Below are 25,576 nucleotides of genomic sequence, written 5' to 3' on the forward strand. Positions count from 1 at the left end.
TCACTATTTAGACATATACATGAGCTGTATAGGGACCTGATGCATATATACAAGTGGCATATTCATGCATCAAAGTCTGGACAAAAGGCCTGGGCTTTACAGGGTCAGGACTGGTGATGCTCTCCCATCACCTGAATGCTTGCTGGGAGGTGGCACCATTGTCAAGGAGGTTAGTGTCTCTCTTGGACCTCTCACAACCTTGCTGCCTTCTTTAACCTTCATAATGTCCTTTGTTCTTTTGACCAAGGCACCCAGTGTCTGTATCAGGTCATCAGATGTAGTTTATGTGAGACTGGCTCTGCCAAATAAGGATTTGTATTTGCTTCTGATCAGCTACTAGTTGGGTTAATTGATTTCTTGGTGCCATGGTCAGACTGGGGAAAAAACAAAAAAAGCAGGTCCGATGGACCCAGAATGAAAAAAAAAATCCAGCTTTTCTCAGTTAAATGAAAAGTTAGTAGAAAAATTGAATAACAAATTACTGTGCCCAACTTTAAATGAAATATTTTGTTGTCATTTGGGGCATTTTCTAATGTTTTGTTGTCATTGATTTGTTGTCATTTGGGGCATTTTAACACAAAGCATTGAGTCATAGACTTATAGCGAAGTAGGGCTGGAAGTGACTTTTAGGGTTAGTCTAAACCCCTGCCTGAGGCTGAATTATCCCTATCCTAGCCATCCCATACAACCATAATCTGAACTTTACATATAATTACTGTCAAACCTGATACAATACAGACCTAATGAAATGAGGGCAATGAAAATGGTTGCGGGGCTGGGGCACATGACTTGTGAGGACAGGCTGAGGGAATTGGACTTATTTAGACTGGAGAAGAGAAGACTGAAGGGAGATTCGATAGCAGCCTTCAACTCCTTGCAGGGGGGTTGCAAAGAGGATGGAGCTGGACTGGTCTCAGTGGTAGCAGATGGCAGGGCAAGGAGCAATGGGCTCAAGCTGCAGCACGGGAAGTTGAGTTTAGAGATGAGGAAAAACTATCTCACAGGAGGGTGGTAAAGCACTGGAGCAGATTACCCAGAGAGGTTATGGAGACTCCATCCTTGGGGGATTTTAGAAACTGGCTAGACAAAGCCTTGGCTGGGATGATGTTGTTGGGGCTGGTCCTGCTTTGAGCATGTGATTGGACTAGATGTGACCTCCTGAGGTCCCTTCCAACCTGAATTTTCTATGATTTGATGATTATAACACTATGTCAAGACAGATCTAACACCCTAAATGAAACAAAGAAGGGATAGACTGAGGTATCATTGAGAAAAGCAAGAAGGGAGAGAAAAAGGAGGTGCTCCCTGCCACCTTTACCCAGTAGCCTAGAGCTTTGGGCTCTCACCTAGGATCTGGCAGTCCATGGGTGAATGGGGACTTAAACTTTTAGTCACTAACCTCTGGTTCCCAGAGGTTGGGTGTTCTCAATCTCCCTTGTTGCAGTTGCTCTACCTGGCAAGATTTAAAAAAAAAAAATCGCACACTGTCCACTGGGCTGCATTGTGCTCTGCCTGTCCCCACTCACCTCTGCTTCTGGGCTATGTCTTACCCTGGTGGAGGCAGCTGGTGTTGGCTGCTCCCAGGCCCACTGTAGCCAGCGCTGGGGTGAGTGCTGTGCCCTGCACCACCCAGGGCTCCACTTTCTGTGCTCACCCCAGCCTGTGCTGGAGCAGCCCCGGAAGTAGCCAACACCAGCTGCCTGCACCATGGCAAGGCACAGCCCAGAAGCTGGGGTGACCCCAGGCATGAGGGACAGGCAGAGCATGGTGCAACCCAGTGGCTGCAGGCGGCTGGTGCTGGTGACTCCCAGGGCCGCTGCAGCTGGAGCTAGGGTGAGTGGGGCCACCGCCCTTTCCCCTCCCCCCACAGACTTACCTGCTTAGGTCGGGGGGGGGGGGACATCTATGCTGATCACATAAGAGCAAATTTACCTTGCATATAACGAATTATGGATCTAAATATGCTCATTGCATAAGAGTACATTTGCATATAAAGAGCACGCATAAATCGAGGGAATCCTGTACATCCCAACCCATCATTTTGTTTTTTGTGTCCAGTATTGACTTTGTCAGAAATTTTTCCTGAAACCTTCATTGCTATGTAATAGAGTTTGGTGCCCCAGATGAACATATTTTCCAATATCTATTCATTCTGTCTATTTTATTAGAAGAAAAATACACTGTGGGTGAAGCTTGCTAAGATGCCGCTCCAGGACAACCCATCAGCACCCAATAGCTTTGGAACCAACTCAACGATATTCTTCCTCACCGGCATCCCTGGGCTGGAAGCCATGCATCGCTGGATCTCCATCCCCTTCTGCACAGTGTTCACCATAGCTCTGCTAGGCAATGGCACCCTCTTGTATGTTATAAAGACTGAGCCTTCCCTCCACAAGCCCATGTTCTATTTCCTCTCCATGCTGTCCACCATTGACCTGGTGCTGTCCATGACCACCATGCCGAAAATACTGAGCATTTTCTGGTTCAATGCCCAGGAGATTAGCTTTAGTGGCTGCCTCATGCAGATGTTTTTCCTTCATTCCTTTTCCATCATGGAGTCAGCTGTACTGCTGGCCATGGCTTTTGACAGGTACATTGCCATTTGTATCCCTCTGCGGTACACGACCATACTCACCAATGCAATGATAGTGAAGATTGGGTTGGCAGCTTTGTCCCGGGCTGTTTTACTCATGTTTCCTCTGCCTTTCCTCCTCAGAAGGCTACCCTACTGCCGCTCCCATATCATTGCCCACTGCTACTGTGAACACATGGCTGTGGTAAAGCTGGCTTGTGCTAATTCCAGGTTCAACAACATCTATGGGATCACTGTAGCCCTCTTCATTGTGGGGTTTGATTTGATGTTCATTGGCCTGTCATATGTCAAGATCCTGAGGACAGTGTTGAACCTGGCCTCCAAGGAAGAGAGGATCAAGGCCTTTGGCACTTGCATCTCTCACATCTGTGCCATCTTGGTCTTCTACACCCCTGTGGTTCTCTCATCCATAATTCACAGGTTTGGCCATCATGTTGCTTCTCATATCCACATACTGATGGCCAATTTCTACCTCCTCTTTCCTCCCATGATGAACCCCATTGTGTACGGGGTCAAAACCAAACAGATTCGTGACAGGATGCTGATCCTGTTCCAGAAATGGTGTAGGTCTGTGGTCCCCAATGCAGAGCTAGTGGGCACCATGCTGTCCACAAGACCCTCTGCCATTGATTATTGCCACAAGAAATTAAGCAGTTAAAACTGAGATTGTCCAGGTGAGCAAAGTGTGATATTTCCAGCAGCACAATGCTTAGTTGGCAAGATGGCCTTGGGGGTCAGTGAATATTGGAGACGACTGCTCTAGGCTGATCTGGAAGGAGTTGTAGGCCAGTAAAACAGGAAATAAGGCCCATGGACATATTCAGAATAAATGGGTTTGTGATTTTCCTGGGGCTCTGAGGGTGTTGGCATGGGAACTTTAGCTGTTGTGTACAGGGGGCAGAATATAGTCCCTTGTACTAAATCAGCTCAGTTCCATCATGCTTCCCCATCCCCTACTATTTGTGTGCTGCTGGTAACAGGTAACAAAGTGAACAAACATGCTCATATAAGCTGCAGCTTCTTTTCCATCCTTGGCACCCCCGGACCACATCTGGACTTCATACTTATGCACAGGCATGAGCACATGCTTCTGCTTGGTGGAAGAAGCAGCCTGTCTCTGACCTGCCTATCAAGTTTGGCCTTCTCTATGCAACACCACAGGGATAATTTTTGAAAAAAGCTCAGGAATAATTGGAAATTGGAAAATAGTTGCATTAATAAAAGATATCAGATTTACTCAAAGAACCCTGTGTGTTGGCTCCCAGGAAGACCCTCAAAGACAGGTTGGAAATTTCTACCAGAATGGCTGTCCATAGAAAAGGATGGTTCTGTGGAACCAAAACATGAAACCATAGTATAATAGAAAATGAAGGTTGGAAGGGACCTGAGGAGGGCACACCTCGTCCAACCCTCTGCTCAAAGCAGGTTCAATTCCAACTAGTTCATCCCAGTCAAGGCTTTGTCTAGCTAGGTCTTCAAAACCTCCAAAGATAGAGAGTCCACAACCTCTTTGGGCAACATGTTCCAGTGCTTTACTACGCTCCCCATGAAAGAATTGTTCCTAATATCCAACTGCAACTTCCCTTGCTACAACTTGAGCCCATTGCTCCTTGTTCCATCATCTACCCTCACTGAGAACAGTCCAGCTCCATCCTGTTTGCAACCCCCATGCAGGGAGTTGAAGGCTGCTATCAAATCCCCCCTCAGTCTTCTCTTCTGCAGATTAAATAAGCCCATTTCCCTCAGCCTCTTTTCACAAATAATGTCCCCCAGCCCCTGAACCATTTTTGTTGCCCTCCACTGGACTCTCTCCAATGTGTCCATGTGCATTATGTAGTGGGGGCCCAAAACTGAACACAGGACTCCAGATGTGGCCTTCCCAGTGCCAAATCACTTCCCGTGATCTGCTGGTAATGTGCCTACCAATTCAGTCCATTTCACCCTCTTCTCCCTGTGGTGCTGTAAGTATGCCTTGGCAGCCTAGGTAGCAGGCAGCAAAGGGAGGCAGGAAGACAGACCAGCAGAAATGCAAGCAGATGGGCATCCCAGCATGGTCAAGGGTCAAGGTCAAAGATTCACTCAAGCCTAAGTGGTAAATGTTAATGAGTATAACCCAAGGTATATAAATATGGAAAAAATCTAACGTTCATGGCTGCTCCCCAGTTTTTTGGGGAGCTGGTCCAAAGCTGTCTCCTTTTTGAGCCGTTGATGAGCAATGTGTGCAGGTGATGCATGACGGCATTGATCCATTGCCTTCTTAGTCAATGGGCATCGCATGGAGTCAGGATCTAACAACAAGGAGGATGGTGAAGCATTGGTACAGGCTCCCCAGAGAGGCAGTGGCATCTCCATCCTTGGATGTTTTGAGGATCTGTGTAGACAAAGCCTTGGCTGGGATGATCTAGTTGGGGTTGGTCCTGCTTGGAGCAGGGGGTTGGACTAGATGTGACCTCCTGAGATCACTTCTAACCCTCATTTTCTATGATTCAATTACAGTGTTTAAATCCTCATTCATAGAGACGTGATCCTTCTTTCTCTCACTGTCTCTTGCTCTCTTTCCCCCTCCCCATCCCCACATAATCATTGTTATATATGGCTCTTCTTCTGAGAGGAGCCTTTCTTCATGTAGAAAATGGTTCATGTACTTAAAAGTCACAATTTGTAAAAATCACTCTTACACATTGACGTTAAAGATGCCTTTTAAACATTCCATGAAAGGCAAAAAACCCCATGAAACCCTACTATTTATAAATTTGTTATAGACAAAACTGGTGTAAATCCTTAGAAATCAAATTAAAATTGTAAAACTCTCTCCTAGGATCTATGTGAACCAAACACTGGATTTTATAAATGGATTGATAGGGCGGAAGGTGTCATAGTTGTCATAGATACTTAAAGGTCACTTATTGGAGTCAGCTGCTTCCTAAAGAATTTATTTGGCTAGCTAACGTTATCATTTCATCAAGTAAAGAAGCACAAGCATGGAGATGGGTTAATATTACCTTCAGGAAAAAATATGTGAATGTGATTGTAAGCATCACAATATTAAAAGCACAGTCAGAAAAATAATAATTATTTGAAAGCACAAGAAATTTTAAGGAACACAAAGTAACCTTTGTCTCTAGAAGAAACCAAATCATTTTAAGGGCAGACAAGACCATTAGATCATTTAACAAGACCTCCTGCTTAACCCAAATATAGAATTTCATCCACTTACCCTTGTACAATAACTTAGGTTTAGCTGAAGTAGGTCTTTAAGAGAAGCCTCCAGTCTGGATGTAAGGGCTTCAGGAGATGGAAAAGCTGCCACTTTCCTTGGAGCCGGAAGTTTGATTGTATTAAAAATATATCATGTGTGCATCAATAGACAAAGTTAAACACAGAACAAAATAAAACGAAGATGGTTCAACGAGTGTTTTATTATAAACAGGTTTATTGTCAGGCCCAGGAAGTCAGAGTTGAATACTTTGAAATTTCTCATAATTTTATCAGAGTAACCTAAAGTCTCAAGTACTGCCGAGATCAGGTTTATTATTCCTCATGGCTTTTCACAGGCCCTGAGGCAGGGAAGCACTCAAGCTAAGATTTAAGCAGAGAAGATATCCCATTAAACTGTCTCAACACCCCACTCACCCCCCCTCCACCATGAACTCTGAAGCCAGTGGAAGTAGATACGTTTAAAGATGAACAGGCGGCTTCTGTGAATCAGGATCCTACACTCTTGCGTTGTCTGTGTGATGTGGTGAAACATCTGGTCTGTTGCCCCTAGAGGGGAAGATTCATAAAGATGGCACTGCCTGTGCTGGTTATGAAGGACTCACCATTCAAAGGTACTTTCTGCAGCTGCAGGAACTGGAAATTTCATTCTGTGACCAAAGTAAGTCTGAACATTTGGGGCCCAACTCTAGGTCAAGGTCAAAGGTTCACTCAAGCCTAAGTGGTCTATCAGGAATTGGCTTAGTTTTTGTAGCCAGAGCCACATGAATGAGTGACAGCACCCCCTTAAGATTCCTTTGACTTGAATGACCACATACTCATTTACAGCTGGGTCAAGTCAGGTAAGCCTTCAGTGCTGACCAAGTAAATCACGATGCTTCCAGGAGCTCCTACTGCATGTGTATCAACCAGCTGTCTTCCAGCTCACTGTAGTGATGCACCATTATTTCTGAAAGACTTTAGGGCTGTTCAGGATAGAAATAATTGCATTATGGGCCTCATGAGCTTGGGTGGGTAGGAAACTCACAACTGGGTCTCATCAATCCTCCCAGTACCTGAATCCAGGCAACACTCAGCTTAGATCCTCTTGTGGCGAAACAGGAAAAGCACCTTGTCACGAATCTGTTTGGTTTTCACCCCATACACAATGGGGTTCATCATGGGAGGAAAGAGGAGGTAGAAATTGGCCATAAGGATGTGGATATGAGGGGACACACGGTGGCCAAACCGGTGTATTATGGATGACAGAACCACTGGGGTGTAGACTACTAAAATGGCACAGACATGGGCAACACAAGTGCCAAAGGCCTTAGCCCGCTCCTCCTTGGAGGCCAGGCTCAGCACTGTCCCCAGGATCTTGACATACGACAGGCCAATGAACATCAGGTCTAGCCCCACAATAAAGAGGGCTACGATGATCCCATAGATATTGTTGAACTTTGTATTGGCACAGGCCAGCTTCACCACGGCCATGTGCTCACAGTAGCAGTGGGCAATGATGTGGGAGTGGCAGTAGGGCAGCCTCCTGAGGAGGAAGGGCAGAGGAAACATGAGAAAAACAGCTCTGGCCAAGGCAGCAAGTCCTGTCTTGGCTATCACTGCATTGGTAAGTATGGTAGTGTACCGCAGGGGGTTGCAAATGGCAACATACCTATCAAAAGCCATGGCCAGCAGCACAGCTGACTCCATGATGGAGAAGGAATGAAGGAAAAACATCTGCACCAGGCAGCCACTAAAACTGATCTCCCGAGCGTTAAACAAGAAGATACTCAATGTTTTTGGCATGGTGGTCATGGACAGCACCAAGTCAATGACTGCCAGCATGGAGAGGAAGTAGAACATGGGCTTGTGGAGAGAGGGCTCAGTCTTGATAATGTACAAGAGGGTGCCATTGCCTAGCAGAGCTACGGTGAACACTGTACAGAAGGGGATGGAGATCCAGCGATGCATGGCTTCCAGCCCAGGGATGCCGGTGAGGAAGAACATTGTTGAGTTGGGCATTGATGTGTTGTCCTGGAGAAGCATCCTTGCCAGCTTCACCCACAATATCTTTCCTTACAATAAAACATAATGAGCAAATTCAGAGTAATGGTTGTAAATTCTATACATGCTCAGTATGAGTCTAGGTCCCAGGTAACCTGGCCACATCTATACTGCTATGTATTCCTCTGCCAGGACTGCCATCCAGCCAGAACTGACCACATCAAATCCTTTTTCTCATTCCCAGCATCATTCCTCCCCATCCCAGAAGGTCTGATGAACATCAGGGTCTGATTACAAGCTTTCTCCTAGATTTTGCAATCAGCCCACAGTTTATTCAGTGCTTACTGGAGCACTGCAGGGCTACCTTAAGGTATCTGTCAGTTTCTGGCAGGACACCACCTTTCTATACCCTTCCTCCTGCCTCTAATACCCATTAATAGAGCCAAGCAGGAAAGGACACACAAGTGGGTGTTGATCCAGGGGTTGTAGAGTGGTGCACTTGCACACCACCGTTGCTTTTTGCTGCACCCAAACTTTAAAGCAAAGTGCCTGGGAGGGGCAGTGGCATTTCTATTCAGGCAGCAATGGAGGAGGCAATTGATTACATGGCTGATAATTTACCTGACTCCTATCAATCTCTCTTCACTCCACAGGTGTTAACAACTACCTCTCCTTTTTAATGGTCTTGATGTCCCACTATTCAAGCTATCCTTTCTTCTGCAATTTTGCTGCTTGTTTATCATTTCCTGGTGATGTCTCTATTCTGTGTTACAGCCCTTACTTCAGGTGTGGCGATATTAACTCAGGTGTAGAAATGACTGACAGTGAAGTTTTGGAGGTATTGTGAAGACTCTCAGGAAGAATAGATTTTGTTTTATGAAAAATAGATGTACAATTAACTATAATGACTATAGGACTAATGACACAATATCATTTGACTATTTTGACTATTTTTGCTTAGTATATTGTATTTTTAAATGCAATATATAATCTTAAAATGAGTAATATATTGCTAGCATATTAACTGAGTTTCTAGCTGGAGAAAAAGGTGTGTTGTGTTATATGCCATGATGTGCCACACCATCTGCACCCCCCTTTTCACAATCCTAGATCTTCCCATGAACATAAGTATTGAGCAGATGGATTCCTAGAATAGCTCCACTTAAGGAAAAGGAGGAGGAAGTGTCTCCTGCAGAGCCCTTCTAGGAATTAACTGGCCCACTACTTGTATCTCCTGTGCTTTGCATGTGCTGCTGCCCCAAGATAATGGAGTTTGGATGAAAAGTCTCACTTGACTCAGAGCCACTGGGGACACTCTTCAGGTTCAACCCTAAATACAGGCCAAAACAGCCCTTTAACTTTATCAGAAGGGTCAAGAAGAACTCTCTATTCATATCCTAGGAAGTGGAGCTCGTCCATGGCCCATGAGAGTCAGTGGAAGTGCTCCTGCAATTGAATCCAATAGATTGTGGACCTATCATTGTACCTTGAAGTCTTTCCTTCTGAACACCTGCCAATGTTTAAAATATTAAAGGGTTAGGGGAAGAGGAAAAGAGTCAGATTGCAACAACCCTAAAGGTCAGTGCAACAAACCCTAAAGGACTGGACTATTTGGGGCAAATGGGATTGTAATTTCCCAGGGAAAACACCTTGCTTTCAGCCTCCTCCTTCTCTTAGCTACTTCCTTCTCTTAGCCTTCCTTCTCTCTATTTATATGGACATTAATGTTTTCCCATGTTTTGACATATTGCTTAGAGATGTTCAGACACCAGGGGATGGGGGTGGCATGAGAAGCACATTATAATGTAGTAGAATTTCCCTCTTTCTGGAAACTGCATAACCAGCAACTATTTCTGAGCACTGGTATGCTGTGCTCACACCCATAAACCTCCCATAATCCTAGAATCTAAGAGAAGTATGGCTGGAAGGGATGTCAGGAGGTCACATCTAGGCTCAAGGCAGGTACATCCCTTTCCAAACCATCCCATACAAGTGCTTGTGTGACTACCATGTGCCTTCTTAAGTGCCTTTTTCTAATGCTTATGTAACCTCTTCCTAATGCTCCACAAAATACCCTGTTGCACAACTACAAGGCACACTGCCCAAGGACAGCAAGAACAGTTTAACTGGACATACATAAAGCAGAGGGACAAGGGCACTGTCGATGTCCTGCCACTACAAGGTTGTTACATACAACTGAGATCCAAGGTAGAGGCTGTGCCCCTGCAATAAAGGAAAGCAAACCTCCCCAATCTGTACCAATCTATCCAGGGAGGAAATCCCTTTCTGCCCCAATGCAGTGATCAGGCTGACTCTGAGCGGAGGGGTGGGGGCAGGTGAGAGGGAGATGGGAAAAACCCTCTAGCCAGGAACCCCTAGGTTTTGGTTCCAGCAGGAGGCAGTCAAAGTCCCCACCTTGTCTGCAGCCAAAACCCAGCATTTCTGAGGAACACAGAAACCCCGTCATGAGAACTCTAGCAACAGAAGGGGGAAAAACTTTGGGCATGTATACACATGCATTAACATGCTTTAGTTAATGTGCATTAAATCTAGTAACTCCATTGTGAGGTACTAGGGAAATGTGCATCAGTTTATCTTAATGCACATCAACTAAATAGCAATCTTTTAATGCAAAGCTTTAATGTGCGTTAAAATAGGCTAATGTGCATTAAAGTACATAAATAGAAGTGCCTTTCCTTCCTGGCCTTAAGTGGCAACCAGAAAAGCCCAGAAGCCTGGGAAAAACCCAACACCCGCCATTGTGCTCTGCACACTGGCACCAGCAGAAGCCAGAGCAGTGGGTTGCCCCAGGGGGTTTCCTACATTGGGTGAGCATTGGGTACATTGGGTAGGTTGCCTACATTATCGCAAGTGAGTGAGCCTGGTTGCTAGTGGCCCCAGCTGGCTCCAGTTACCAGCTTTTTCAGAGCCCAGCAACATGCTGCACAAGACAGACGCTTCTCTCTCTAGCCCTGGGCATCTGGCTCCATGTTCTTAGGGTCTTGATACCAGCTTCTGACTCCTATTTTCCCAGTTCCTCGGGCCTTCTTGTTGGATCCTGGCTTCCTGCTCCCTAGTTCCTGCTCCTGGCTTCATTCTTGTCCTTGGTTCTGCCCTTCTGTTCTGGTTCCAGGCTCCTTGTGTGCTTCATGCTGCCTTGCCCATTCCTCGACCTGCTGAGCTTGACTCCAGCCCAGACTCATGGTTCAGCTTGGCAATCACCCACATCTTGGTCCCACAGCTATAGCTGACTGCTTTAGGGATCCAAGCTAGTGTTGCTGGTGTGTATATCTGCCTCCTGTCCCTGATTCTCCCTGGCTCATGGTCCTATCTAGATTAATTCCTGTGTTCTAGTGCCTTACAGAACTTGGCCTCGTGACTTGCCTGTGCCCGATCCCCTGACTCTGGGAGGGCCTCTTGCTTACCTGTTCCTCACCCCCTGTGTTGTGATGCTCTAGGGTTAAGCCCCAACTTCCTCCCTCCTGGTCATATCCCTGACACACAACAGCTGGACCAATGTATTTGACACTAACCTAGGTTTGTGATCATGCTTAAAGCTGTTGGCGCTGTAGGGGTCTGACCTAGAGGTGACACCAATGTACACAACACCTCTGGCCAAGTACAAGGACATTGTGGCAGAATGCCATCTCAGTCTCTCCCCAAACTCTGCTATTGGGCTTATAACCTATCTGACAATTTGGTTACCATGGTCACTGCAGGAGCACCCCCTACTGGCCTGCCAGAGGTGGTGGCATCTCCATCCTTGGAGGTTTTTAAGACATGGATAGACAAAGGCTTGCTGGGATGATGTATCTGGGGATGATTCTGCTTTGAGCATTGGGTTGGACTAGATGACCTCCTGAGATCCCTTCCAACCCTCATTTTCTATGAGTCTATGATTGGGAACTCATACTCCACAGGTTACCCATCATGAACACTGAGTCTTCTTTTATGTCAGTGTTTCCAAAATGTGGCATAACCTACATTCTTCCTTTCAAGATTTATGCCTTGAATTTAGATGGAATAAAATAGCTCTTATTCAATGACCCCAGCTACCCACACTCTGCATATCACCCTGCAGAACCTTGCTCATCTTTTAAATTCCACCAATCTGCGTTATCTGCAAACCTTACCAGCCATGAATTCCTTTTTCTCCCAATCATTGACAAGGGCTAGTTATACTAGCATTGGTTCAAGAACATTGTCTTGTGGGCTACCTGTAGAAACACCCCATTTGGATGAGGATTGGTCATTTAAAATTATTTTTTGAGATCTATCGTAGTTCTTTCTAAAAGTTCATGTAACATATATGGTACTGATTTTGCATACGGTAATTTTTCATCTGAGAGGTTAAAGCTAGGGGGCACCAGTAGATCATCTAGTTTGACCTGATTGTAGTTTATCCCTGTACTGAGTCCAGCATCTTCTGTTTGGCTATAGCCCATCTTCCAGAAAGGTACCTGGCTTTGAACTGGAGAACTCAGGGCACTCGATGGCATGTTTGAACTGTTAGACACCCTTGTTAAAGTATTTTGCCTTTCCCATTTGAACTGCACTACCTTCACCATTCAGCCAGTAGCCACTGGCTCTTTCTATAACATTTTTCAAAGTCCTCCAGTATCTAGCATTTCCCTTCACAGCAGGTATTACACACTGCAATCGAATCTTTTTTGCTAAATAAACAGATTGTGCTCTTTACACCCTCACTATAAGGTGCTTGCTTTATTTGTGTGGCTATTCTCTGCAACCTCTTTGATTTTTGATTACCTTCATTGTAATATGGGCGCCAGAGCCAGATGCAGTGTTGGAAAGTGGGTCTCTACAATGCCGCATACACAATGAAAACCTTTCTCCCCTTCCTTCTACTAATAGCTCATTCTGAGTTGCTTGTCATATATAGCCCTGCCTTCCAGGATACTGCTCCCCCTCATCCACCGCACCGTGTAGGTTCAGCCTGCATATAACTTTGCCTATGGCTTTACTGAAACACATTTCATATCAGACCAAAATTTCAAGTGACGCAGATCTCTATGCAGGACTGTACTGTCCCCAGCACATAGGCTGGCCAAAAAGCTGAGCAGTTTCATGGCTCTTAACTGAATCAAAAGAAAATATTACTGGTGTCAGCATGAGGCCTCCAGGAAACGAGTCCCAGAATATAATACCTATTGTAATGTGTTTATCCAAGAGGACAGAACAAAGTTTTTTTGGGTAACCTGAGCTCCCAAGGTTTCTGGAAAAGTCAGTGACTCCTGAGCAGATATCTGTCTGTTTGGCTAGCATGAAATAATCAAATCATTACACTTTCCCACCCATGTGGCAGGGCACAGTTTTCCACTGGCTTTAAATTGGCATTGGAGAAGGACCCTGGATTAAATGTAATGTGACCTGCCCCAGCTCACCTGGATCCAACTGTCTCTTCTTCACCCTCAGCAAATGTGATAGTCCTAGGCAGACTGCATGACTCTTCAGTTGGCCAGGGTTTTGCAGAGGTTTTTATACAGCCTATGAGCCTCTCTTCCTCTGCTCCCCTAGGGAGAAGGACTTCAGAGACATTGACCATTACAACAATCAATCTGCCTTCCAGCTAAGGGAATTGCAGGAGGTGGTGTATATAAATTAACCCTTTCCATCTTGGTGTTCATGTCTGCATACAAAAAAATGGGCTAGATCCTAATGGGAATGTGAACATGGGAGTTTCGTAGGCATTCAGAGCAGAGGGTGCCAATGCCCTCCATGAACATGCTCCTGGAAGTATCTGCGCAAGTTATTTGTGCAAATGTAAAAGTCCGTACACATGGCTGAACACCTGATGTTGGCTGGTGCTGTCTTTTCCCAAGTCTGACTATGAAGAAAATAAATACGGTTTGGTTGCATGTTAACATAATTGAATCATACAGCATAGAAACCTAGGGCTGGAAGGGACCTCTGGAAGTCATCTGGTCCACCTCTGGTTATCAGAAATGTGGGTCCACTTGGCCTTTGGAAAGCAAGACTATAGTTTGTCTATAACCAGGACTCTTTCTGTAAGCTTAGGTTTGTAAATTAAGGTACAGTTATAATTCTCTTTATCACTACCCTTCCTGAATCCTTGTCTACCACACAGGAGACCTGGGTTTGATTCCCAGACACTTATACAACTATAGCCATAGAGGCACCAAACATCTGGACTCAGTCTGGTCCTTGGATTCTGTCTCAGTGGCCTAAAGGGAGGATGGAAGGTCTGGGAAGCCTCTGCTCCTCCAAAAAAAAATTCCTGCCCAGGCATATGCATCAAAGGTCTGGGTGGCCCTTATGTATACGCCATGATCCAGGAGGATCAATGGTTGCCACCACCACCACCTTTCCCAATGAATGCTCTTCCCTTCCTTCTTAGCAGGTGCCATCCAAGTCAGAATTTGCTGTGTGTATCCTACACATGGCTTATTCCAACAGCCACCCTCTGACTGGTTTATTTACTTCTTTATCTCTCATTAAGACATCAATAAAAAGACAGAACCATTTCTTTTATGTATCTGCAAGATGCCAAGTTACCGGGGTTTTACATCTTTGGGAAAATCACAATTCTGGAAGGGAAGACATCTTTTTCAGTCCCGCACCATCATGAAATGCTGATTGCCAGCATCCTGTTTGCTTTTCACCTTTGATTATAACCTTCACTGACTAGGCTACTTTGCTTTTACAACCTCTCTAAGACACTTAAAACAAATATCTCTGTTTCAGCAAAATGCCACCCAACACATTTGGTTATGTAATTCACTGCAACCAGCAATTTTAAAGGTAGGGTGGATTATCTATTTTAAGGGCTTTTTGCAAAATATTTTCTATCAAGCTTTCTGCTCTGTTTAATTTGACCCCGTTACTGGTTTAGCTAGATGTGCTGATTTCTTTCTTTGCTTGGATGATCAGGCTCGTTTTTGCAACAGGAAAGGTTCACTTTGTTGTCACTAAGAAATAGACTTAGGTGCCTTCTGCTTTAGCCATACTTACGCATCTTGGCCCAGGGTGCCACATTTGGGGTCAGGAAGGGATTTTACCCCCTGGCCAGATTGGTGTGGACTTGTGGGGGTTTTTGCCTCCCTCAGGGAGGGAGGGGGGACAGGCATGGCCTCTAATTGGGATCTTTGGAGCATCTATTAAAAACCTTTATAGAAGCAGGATGTTAGCCACTGTGGTCCTCCTGCTTTTCCTGTGGCAGGTTCAGGTGTGATGCCTGGTGTTGTGGCAGGGTGGATGGTAGGGGTGTGTGAAGCTTCAGTCACCAATTTGATTCAGAGAAGATTTGACCCAATTTGGAGGCTGAGTCACTGAATCCAAATTGAATTGGGAAACCATAAAACCCCACTGAATTGATTAGGAGCCTCTAAATCAATTCAGAAAAGATTTGGAAAATGATTCAGAGATTTGGAGATTCAGAAGGCAGTCTTTCAGGGGAACAGAAACTGAGAAGAGGAAGGTGGATCATGGGTTGAAGACTGACATCTGTAGCTGGCCAGTGACTGTGATCTTTCCTTGAGTCCCCTTCATAGATTCATAGATTCATAGATGTTAGGGTCGGAAGGGACCTCAATAGATCATCGAGTCCGACCCCCTGCATAGGCAGGAAAGAGTGCTGGGTCTAGATGACCCCAGCTAGATACTCATCCAACCTCCTCTTGAAGACCCCCAGGGTAGGGGAGAGCACCACCTCCCTTGGGAGCCCGTTCCAGACCTTGGCCACTCGAACTGGGAAGAAGTTCTTCCTAACGTCCAATCTAAATCTGCTCTCTGCTAGCTTGTGGCCATTGTTTCTTGTAACCCCCAGGGGTGCCTTGGTGAGCAGAGCCTCACCAATTCCCTTCTGTGCCCCCGTGATGAATTTATAGGCAGCTACAAGGTCGCCTCTCAACCGTCTCTTGCGGAGGCTGAATAGGTCCAGGTTCTCTAGTCTCTCCTCGTAGGGCTTGGTCTGCAGGCCCTTAACCATACGAGTGGTCCTTCTCTGGACCCTCTCCAGGTTATCCACATCCTTCTTGAAGTGTGGCGACCAGAATTGCACGCAGTACTCCAACTGCGGTCTGACCAGCGCTCGATAGAGGGGAAGTATCACCTCCTTGGACCTATTCGTCATGCATCTGCTGATGCACGATAAAGTGCCATTGGCTTTTCTGATGGCTTTGTCACACTGACGACTCATGTTCATCTTGGAGTCCACTAGGAGTCCTAGATCCCTTTCCACTTCCATGCCACCCAGCAGGTCATTCCCTAGGCTGTAGGTGTGCTGGACATTTTTCCTCCCTAGGTGCAGCACTTTGCATTTCTCCTTGTTGAACTGCATCCTGTTGTTTTCTGCCCACTTGTCCAACCTTTCCAGGTCTGCCTGCAGCTGTTCCCTGCCCTCCGGCGTGTCCTCTTCTCCCCATAGCTTTGTGTCACCTGCAAACTTGGACAGAGTACATTTCACTCCCTCGTCCAAGTCGCTGATGAAGACATTAAAAAGTATCGGTCCAAGGACCGAACCCTGCGGGACCCCACTGCCCACACCCTTCCAGGTCGAGACCGACCCATCCACCACGACTTTTTGGGTGCGGCCCTCTAGCCAATTTGCCACCCACCGGACTGTGTAGTCATCCACATCACAGCCTCTTAACTTGTTCACCAGTATGGGGTAGGATACCATATTGAAGGCCTTCCTGAAGTCTAAGTATACGATATCTACCCCTACTCCTGCATCCACATGTTTTGTAACCTGGTCATAAAAAGAGACTAGATTAGTCAGGCATGATCTACCTGCTACGGACCCATGCTGGTTTCCCCTCAGCATAATTTTTTCCTGCTGGGCTCTCAAATATATGAACCTTAATAATCTTTTCAAAGACTTTCTCAAGGATGGAGGTTGGATTGACTGGCCTATAGTTGCCTGGATCCTTCTTCTTCTTGAAAATAGGGACCACATTGACCCTTTTCCAGTCCTCCAGGACCTGCCCCATGCACCACAAATGTTCAAATATTCCTGCCAGTGGCTGTGCAATGACATCAGCCAGTGCCTTCAGTAGCCTCGGATGGAGCTCATCCGGGTCTGCTGACTTAAACGCATCCAGGCCTTCCAAGTGACCATGCAACTTCTCAGGGTCAATGCTTGGTAGTCTGGCGCCCTGCTGTTGCCTCTCTATGATCCTTTTGTGAGACTTGTCTTGCTCCTCATTTAGGAACACTGAGGCAAATAATTAATTGAGGAGTTCAGCCTTGTCCCCCTTGTGTGTCAACAACTGCCTCCCTACAACTGTGAGCTGAGGAGCCATACTCCTCTTTAGTAATTTCTCCATGTTTCCACTGCTTATATGCCCCACTTTTTGCCCTTAGGCTGCTCTGGATTCCTCTGGTCAGTCAAGGAAGCCTCTTGGCTCCTTTCCCCCTTTTCCCCACATTGGGATCATATCCCTCTGTGCCCAAAGGATTGCTTCCTTCAGGCACAGCCACCCTTCCTGGGCTCCCATCTCACCAAATCTCTTACTCTGCAGTGCATCCTTGACTAAATGCCTGAGCTCGCTGAAGTCAACCTTCCTAAAGTCTAGCACTTCCACCCTGCTAGTTACCTTACCCACTGGACACCCTGCATATGGGTACCCTGCCCTCTGGTGTGTCCAATTCTCCCCACAGTTTTGTGTCATCCACAAACTTGGACAGATTACACTTCACTCCCTCATCAAAGTCGCTGATGAAGACATTGAAGAGTATTGGTCCAAGGACCGAGCCCTGCGGGACCCCACTGCCCACACCCTTCCATGTCAATACTGACCTATCCACTACGACTCTCTGGGTATGAACCTCTAGCCAATTCGCTACCCACTGGACTGTGTAGTCATCCAAGTCACAGCCTCTTATCTTGTTCACTGGTATGGTGTGGGATACCGTATCGAAGGCCTTCCTGAAGTCTAAGTAAACAACATCAACCCCTACTTCTGCATCCAGGTGTTTTGTAACCTGGTCATAAAAAGAGACTAGATTAGTCAGGCATGATCTACCTGCTACGAACCTGTGCTAGTTTCCCCTCAGCATAATTTGTCCTGCCGGGCTCTAACAAATGTGAGCCTTGATAATTTTTTCAAAGACTTTGCCAAGGATGGAGGTGAGACTGACTGGCCTATAGTTGCTCGGGTCCTCCTTCCTCCCCTTCTTGAAAATGGGGACCACAGTGGCTCTTTTCCAGTCCTCCAGGACCTAGTCCATGCGCCATGAGTGTTCAAATATTCCCGCCAGTGGCTCTGCAATGATGTCAGACAGTGCCTTCAGCACCCTCAGATGGAGCTTATCTGGGTCTGCCGACTTAAAAGCATCCAGTTCTTCCAAGTGACTCTGCACCATCTCAGGGTCTCTGCTTGGTAGTCTGGTGCCCTGTTTCTGCCTCTCTACAACCCCAGTGAGATACTTGTCTTGCCCCTCGCTTAGGAACACTGAGGCAAAGAACTCATTGAGGAGTTCAGCCTTGTACCCCCTGTCCATCACCAATTGCTTCTGCCCATTTCATAGGGGTCCTATTCCTACCTGGGCCTTCCTTTTACTCCCTATATATGTAAAAAACAATTTTTTGTTATCCTTAATTTGGGATGACATCCTCAGCTCCATGGTAGCTTTGGCTTGTCTGACTGCCTTCCTACAAGCGTGAGCAGGGGAGGTATACTCCTCTTTGGTAATCTCTCCCCATTTCCACTTTTTATAAGCCCCCCTTTTTGCCCGTAGGCTGCTCTGGATTTCTCTGGTCAGCCAAGGAAGCCTCTTTGCCCCTTTCCCCCTTTTTCCCTGCATTGGGATCATCTCCCTCTGTGCCCGAAGGATCATTTCCTTAAGGCACAGCCACCCTTCCTGGGCTCCCACCTCTTCAAAACTCTTACTCTGCAGTGCGTCCTTGACTAAATGCCTGAGTTAGTTGAAATCAGCTTTCCTAAAGTCTAGCACTTTCACCCTACTAGTTACCTTACCCGCTCGACGTCTTATGATAAATTCTATTATTTGGTGATCGCTGTCCCCCAGGTGACCACCAATCTGTAGGTCTCCTACCATGTCATCCCCCATTGCCAATACCATGTCCAGTAAGGCATTCCCCCTAGTGGGACCATGTACCTCCTGCATCAAATAGAGGTCCTGTACACAGGATAGGAACCTGCGTGACCAGTGGGACTTTGCTGTCTGTGTCTCCCAGCAGATCTCTGGGTAGTTTAGGTCCGCCATGACTACCGCCTCCCTAGTTTTTATGGTCTCCGAGAGCTGCCTTAGGAGCCCCAAATCTAGTTTTTCCCCTTGGTGTGGGGGTCTGTAGCAGGGGGAAATGCCCTTTTGGACCTTGTTCTGGCCACAGGCGATGATCTGGTAAGGGGGCTCCAGGTTCTTGACCACCTGGGGGACAGCGATCATCACTTGCTGGAATTCATCATCCAGCACGGTGTGTCAAGGGCCTGCAGCAAGGCGGTAGCCCTAGACTTCAAGAGGGACAACTTCAATGAGTTGAGGAGATTGGTGGGAGAGGTGCTGGGGTTCTCAAGGGCAGGGGAACTCAGTGCCCATGATGAGTGGTCGTTCCTTAAGGAGACAATACTCAGGGCCCCTAAGGGTGATGATCCCCACAAGAAGCAAGTGGGGCAGGAGTGCCCAAAAGGCTCCCTGGCTCACCAAGAAAGTCTGGGAATGCCTGGTTGCCAAAAAAGAGGTGTACACCTGGTGGAAAGCGGGGGGTGATCTCCAAAGAGGAGTATACCTCCACTGCTCAGGCCTGTAGGGGGGCTTTTAGGAAAGCTAAGGCAGACATAGAGCTAGGACTAGCGTCCAAGATCAAAGATAATAAAAAGTCCTTTTTCAAATATATAGGGAGGATGAAGAAGGCGCTGGGAAATGTGGGGCCCCTGCAAGATGTGCTGGGCAATCTGGTGGTTGCTCCAGAGGAGAAGGCAATACATCTTTAATAAATTCTTCACCTCCATTTTCTTGTGCAGGGACTGAGACTCCCCCACCGTGTTTCAAGATGGACTCGAGGGGAATGCCTCAAGACCTAAGGTTGAGAAGGACCGGGTTAGAGTGCTTCTGGAGGTGCTGGACGTGTTCAAGTCAGCAGGTGCAAATGCTCTCCACACCAGGGTGTTGAGAGAGCTAGCAGGGGTTATTGCAGGGCCCTTGGCACAGCTTTATGAGTGCTCATGGTGCTCGGGTCAGGTACCAGATGATTGGAAAATAGCCAATGTGGTCCCTATCTTTAAGAAAGGGAGGAAGGAGGACCTGGGCAACTATAGGCCTATCAGTCTGACCTCAATCCTGGGGAAACTCTTTGAGAAGATCAAGGAGCACATTTGTGATGGGACGGCATCACAGATGATGCTCAAGGGCAACCAGCACGGTTTCATTATGGGCAGATCCTGTCAGAACAACCTGATTGCCTTTTATGATCAGGTCACAAAAGCATTGGATACAGGTGTTGCCACGGATGTAGTCTTTCTGGACTTCAGCAAGGCCTTTGACACTGTCGACCACCCCATCCTCATTAAAAAACTAGGTGGCTGTTGCATTGATGGCCGCACAGTCAGATGGATTACTAATTGGCTGAAGGGTCACACCCAAAGGATGGTGGTGGATGGGTCATATTCGACCTGGGGGGAAGTGGGCAGTGGAGTCCCCCAGGGCTCGGTTCTTGGGCCCGCACTGTTCAATTTCTTTATTAGCAATTTGGACGATGGGGTGAAAAGCAACCTGTTCAAATTTGCTGATGATACCAAAATATGGAGTGAGGTGGGCACGCTAGTAGGGATAGAATGACTGCAGAAGCACCTGGATACGTTGCAAGGGTGGGCTAACAGACATGATGCGTTTCAATACGGACAAGTGCAGGGTGCTGCACTTGGGCAGTAGTAACCAGCAGCACACTTATAAGATGAGAAACTCCCTTCTTGAGAGCACGGAAGCAGAAAGGGATCTTGGAGTCATCATTGAATCCAAGGTGAACGTGGGCTGACAATGCAAGGTCACAGTCAGCAGGGCTAACCAGAGCCTATCGTGCATCCACAGGTGCATCTCAAGTAGGGCCAAGGAGGTGATCCTCCCCCTCTACACGACACTGGTCAGGCCACAGCTGGAGTACTGTGTCCAGTTCTGGGCACCCTATTTTAAGAGGGATATGGACAATATTGAAAGGGTCCAGAGGAGGGCCACCCGTACGATCTGGAGACAGCAGGGCAGGCCCTACGAGGAGAGGCTATGGGACCTGAACCTGTCCAGCCTTCACAAGAGAAGGCTGAGGGGGGACCTGGTGACAGTTTATAAACTCACTAGGGAGGACCAGAAGGGTTTGGGGGAGACCTTGTTTCCCCTAGCGCCTCCCGGGATAACAAGAAATAACGGCCACAAGTTGTTGGAGAGTAGGTTTAGATTAGACATCAGTAGGAACTACTTCACAGTTAGGACCGCTAGGATCTGAAACCAACTTCCAAGGGAAGTGGTGCTGGCTCCTACCCTGGGGGTCTTTAAGAAGTGGCTTGATGCCTACCTGGCTGGGGTCACTTGAGCCCAGTTTCCCTCCTGCCCAGGCAGGGGGTCGAACTTGAAGATCTACAAGGTCCCTTCCGACCCGACTTCTATGATTCTATGATATGGTCTTCCTAAAGTCCAGTAAGACTATGTCTACTGCTACACTTTCATCTAAGTATTTTGTGACCTGGTCATAGAAGGCCCCCAGGTTGGTCTGACAGGATGTGTGTCTTATGAACCTGTGTTGGTTGCCCCTCAGCATAACCTCCCCTGCTGCCCCCTTGTGGACATGTGCCAGGATAATTCTCTCAAAAAGCTTACCCAGGATTGAGGTAAGATATTTCATTCATTTACATGACTTTTTGCTATTAGCACATGTCTAAGACCATGAACCCTCTTCTTTCTGTCAATGAGCAGACTCTGAAGGTTTCTTTACCAATCACCATCCACCCTTTTTCATATGTTCACCTTAGTTTCATGCGATCTCTTACATTCCAATATGTTTTCCTGTCCCAGGTTGTGCCATCCAATCATTTTTCGGCCCCTGTATCTTACCTCATTCCTTGTTGTAGCTGGTTCACAGCACACAGACTTAATTCTGTGGCCAGCCTGGAGAGGGTTCAGAGGAGGGCCACCCGCTTGGTGAGAGGGCAGCAGGACAGGCCCTGAGAGGAGAGACGGAGGGACCTGAACCTGTTCAGCATCAGCAAGCGGAGGCTGAGGGGGGACCTGGTGGCTGCCTACAAGCTCATCGGGGGGATCAACAGCAAATAGGCAGAGCCCTTTTCTCCCCAGCACCACTTGGGGTGATGAGGAACAATAGTCATAAGCTGATGGAGAATAGGTTTAGGTTGGAGATCAGAAGGCAATATTTTACGGTTAGGGTGGCCAAAATCTGGAACAAACTTCCCAGGGAAGTGGTCCTCACCCCTACCTTGGGCATATTCAAGAGGAGGTTGGACGATCACCTGTCTGGGGTCTTGTGAACCCAGCATTCATTCCTGCCTGTGGCAGGGGGTCAGGCTAGATGATCTGTTCAGGTCCCTCCTGACCCTAGCTACTATGAAACTATGAAACTATAATTTCTGCTTTTTTCTAAAAAAAATGGTTACCACAATGGAAATGGTTATTTAATATAGACAAATCTTATATAGAAAAGTCTTAATATAAACAAATCTATATATATATATATATATATATATATATATATGTGTGTGTGTGGCACACAAAGTCTGCTACATGCCTGGGGCTCAGATTCAGGATATCACAGAGGATCCTGGCCCACATTTGTCCCAAGGACCAGTACCCCGTGGTTTTTATCCATGTGGGAACAAATGACGTGGCTAGACCGCATCATGAAGGACTTTGAGGCCCTGGGGGCCAAACTCAAGGAGACAGGGCCACAGGTGGTATTCTCTTCTATTCTCTTGGTAAGTAGATGCGGACAGTGACACGAGGCCTGCACTGGTGAGGTTAACCAGTGGCTATGGAGTTGGTGCTGCCAGGCCGGCCTCAGGTTCCTTGTCAACAACCCACACTTTCATGCAGGGGGCATGAAACATCTCTCTGCTAAAGGCAAGCATGTCTTTTCTGCCAGGTTAGCTGATCTCATCTGGTGTACCTTAAGCCAGCTTCACTGGGGGATGGGGCCACAGGAGGACATCTCCCAGCCAAGACTGGTGATGTGCACAAGGAGTACCCAGGTAAGTGACAAGGGTCTGGATAGTTCTAAGAATTGGGGGGTAGTGCATGCACCAATTCAAGGCCTTAAATGCCTCTACACTAATGCTCATAGTATGGAAAATAAGCAGGAGGAACTTGCCCTCAGAATAGCTAGTACAAACCCAGACATAGTAGTGCTTACAGAAACATGGTGGGATTCATCCCATGACTGAGCGGTAAACATTAGGGGCTACAGACTGTACAGGTGGGATAGAATGAGGAGGAAAGGCAGGGGTGTGGTGATCTCCATCAAAGAACAATACATGTCCTCAACTAACAGGATGGGGTCAGAGGAGGGGCAGGCTGAAATGCTCTGGGTCAGAATTCAGTGGGGTCGTGGGGTAAGGGACTTAATGGTGGGTGTCTACTATGGACCACCCAACCAAGGGGAAGAGCTGGACCGTGAATTCTTGGGCCAGCTTGCAGAGGCACTAAAGCCAAAGGATGTAGTTGTCATGGGTGATCTAAATTACCGCGACATCTGCTGGGAGGAGTAGTCAGCCCCGTCAGACCACTCACAAAGGCTCCTTGCTGAGATACAGGACTGCCACTTAACCCAGGAGATGCACAGTCCCACCAAGGGGAATGCCCTCCTGGACCTGGTCCTGGCCACAGGCAATGACCTGGTGAGGGGACTGCGGGTTCTCTACCAGCTGGGTGATAGCGTTCATCGCCTGCTGGAATTCACCATCCAGCGCAGGGTGTCAAGGGCCTGCAGCAAGGCAGCAGCCCTTGACTTCAGGAGGGCCAACTTCAATGAGTTGAAGAGATTGGTAGGAGAGGCATTGTGGTCCTAGAGAGTAGGGGAACTAGGTGTCCAAGACGAGTGGTCATTCCTTAAGAAGACGATCCTCTGAGCCCAAGGGATGACAGTCCCAACATGAGTCAAAGGAGGTAAGAGTGCTCAAAAGCCCCCTTGGCTTGCAAAGGCATTCAGGAACACCTGAAAGCCAAAAAGGAGGTGTACACCCAGTGGAAGGGAGGGGCTATCACCAAAGAGGAATATACCCCCATAGCAAGAGGTTGTAGGGAGGCTGTTAGGAAAGCTAAGGCAGATATGGAACTAGGGCTAGCATCAGGGATCAAGGACAACAAGCACTTTTTTAGTCCTTTTTTAAATACATAGGGAGTATGAAGAAGCCACTGGATAACATGGGGCCCCTGCAGGATACGCTTGGGAATCTGGTGTTTGCACTAGAGGAAAAAGCAGACCTTTTTAACAATTTCTTTGCCTCCATTTTTTTTGTGCAGGGACTGGGACTCCCCAGTGAGATTCAGGACTGACTCAGGAGAGACTTCGCCAGGCCTAGGGTCAGGGAGGACTGAGTTAGGGAATTTCTGGAGGGGCTGGATGTGTTCAAATCAGCAGGTTCAGATGATCTCCACCCCAGGGTGCTGAGGGAATTGGCAGGGGTTATTCCGGGGCCCTTGGTACAGCTTTATGAGCACTTGTGGTGCTCTGGCCAGATGCCAGATGACTGGAAGGCCAATGTGGTCTCCATTTTTTTAAAAAAAGGGAGAAGGGATGACCCAGGCAACTATAAGCCCGTTAGTCTTACTTTGATCCGGGGGAAGCTCTTGGAAGCTCCTGGGGAAATCTTTGAGAAGATTATCCAGGAGCACATCTGTGAAGGGCCAGCAAGGGGGATGATGCTCAGGGGAAACCAGCATGGGTTCATTAGGGGCAGATTCTGTTGAACCAACCTGATTGCCTTCTACGATCAGGTCACAAAATCATCGGACGCAGGTGTTGCGGTGGATGTTGTCTTTCTGGACTTCAGGAAGGCCTTTGACGCTGTCTCCCACCCCATTCTCATTAAAAAGCTAGGTGACTGTGGCATTGATGCCTACACAGTCAGATGGATCACAAATTGGCTGAGAGGCTGCACCCAGAGAGTGGTGGTGGATAGGTCATATTCAACCTGGAGGGATGTGGGCAATGGAGTCCCCCAGGGCTCGGTCACCATTCAATTTCTTTATTAGTGACTTGGACAAGGGGGTGAAAAGCACCCTGTCCAAATTCACTGATGACACCAAGATTTGGGGTGAGGTGGGCATGCTAGAAGGGAGGGAAAGGATACAGCTGAACCTGGACAGGTTACAGAGGTGGGCGAATGAGAATGGGATGGGATTCAATACCGGCAAATGCAGGGTGCTGTGCTTGGGCAATAGGAACCAGCAGCATACCTACAGGCTGGGGAACCCTCTTCTCGAAAGCACAGTGGCAGAAAGAGATCTTATCGATTCCAAGATGAACATGGGCCACCAATGTGAGGATGTGGTCAGTAGGGTTAACCACACCTTCGCATTCATCAACAGCTGCATCACAAGCAAGGCCAAGCTGATGCTCCCCCTCCATGCAACACTGGTCAGGCCGTAGCTGGAGTACTACATCCAGTTCTGGGTGCCGCACTTCAAGAGGGATGTGGACAGCATCGAGACTGTCCAGAGGAGGCCACCCACATGATCCAGGGACAGCAGGGCAGACCCTACAAGGAGAGGCTACGGGACCTGAACCTGTTCAGCCTCTACAAGAGAAGGCTGAGAGGGGATCTGGTGGCCATCTAGAACCTT

At 47.4% G+C, this 25,576-nt stretch overlaps 2 protein-coding genes across 2 annotated transcripts; one reads left to right on the top strand and one right to left on the bottom strand.

Annotated features, from left to right (window-relative positions):
* Positions 1-2,201: 2,201 nt before the first annotated feature.
* Positions 2,202-3,251, top strand: LOC102568027 (olfactory receptor 52K1). Its single transcript, XM_006271469.3, has one exon. The coding sequence runs from the start codon at positions 2,202-2,204 to the stop codon at positions 3,249-3,251; it is 1,050 nt and encodes a 349-aa protein (XP_006271531.3).
* A 3,635-nt stretch (positions 3,252-6,886) lies between these two features.
* On the bottom strand, positions 6,887-7,834 carry LOC102568264 (olfactory receptor 52K1). The gene has a single exon (XM_014607697.2). The coding sequence runs from the start codon at positions 7,832-7,834 to the stop codon at positions 6,887-6,889; it is 948 nt and encodes a 315-aa protein (XP_014463183.2).
* Between the last annotated feature and the right edge of the window lie 17,742 nt (positions 7,835-25,576).

Source organism: Alligator mississippiensis, chromosome 1, assembly GCF_030867095.1.
Source record: "Alligator mississippiensis isolate rAllMis1 chromosome 1, rAllMis1, whole genome shotgun sequence".
NCBI lineage: Eukaryota > Metazoa > Chordata > Crocodylia > Alligatoridae > Alligator > Alligator mississippiensis.

Excerpts from the sequence above, each read along its gene's own strand:
- LOC102568027 (XM_006271469.3), top strand. The coding sequence starts at position 2,202 with ATGCCGCTCCAGGACAACCCATCAGCACCCAATAGCTTTGGAACCAAC.
- LOC102568264 (XM_014607697.2), bottom strand. The coding sequence starts at position 7,834 with ATGCTTCTCCAGGACAACACATCAATGCCCAACTCAACAATGTTCTTC.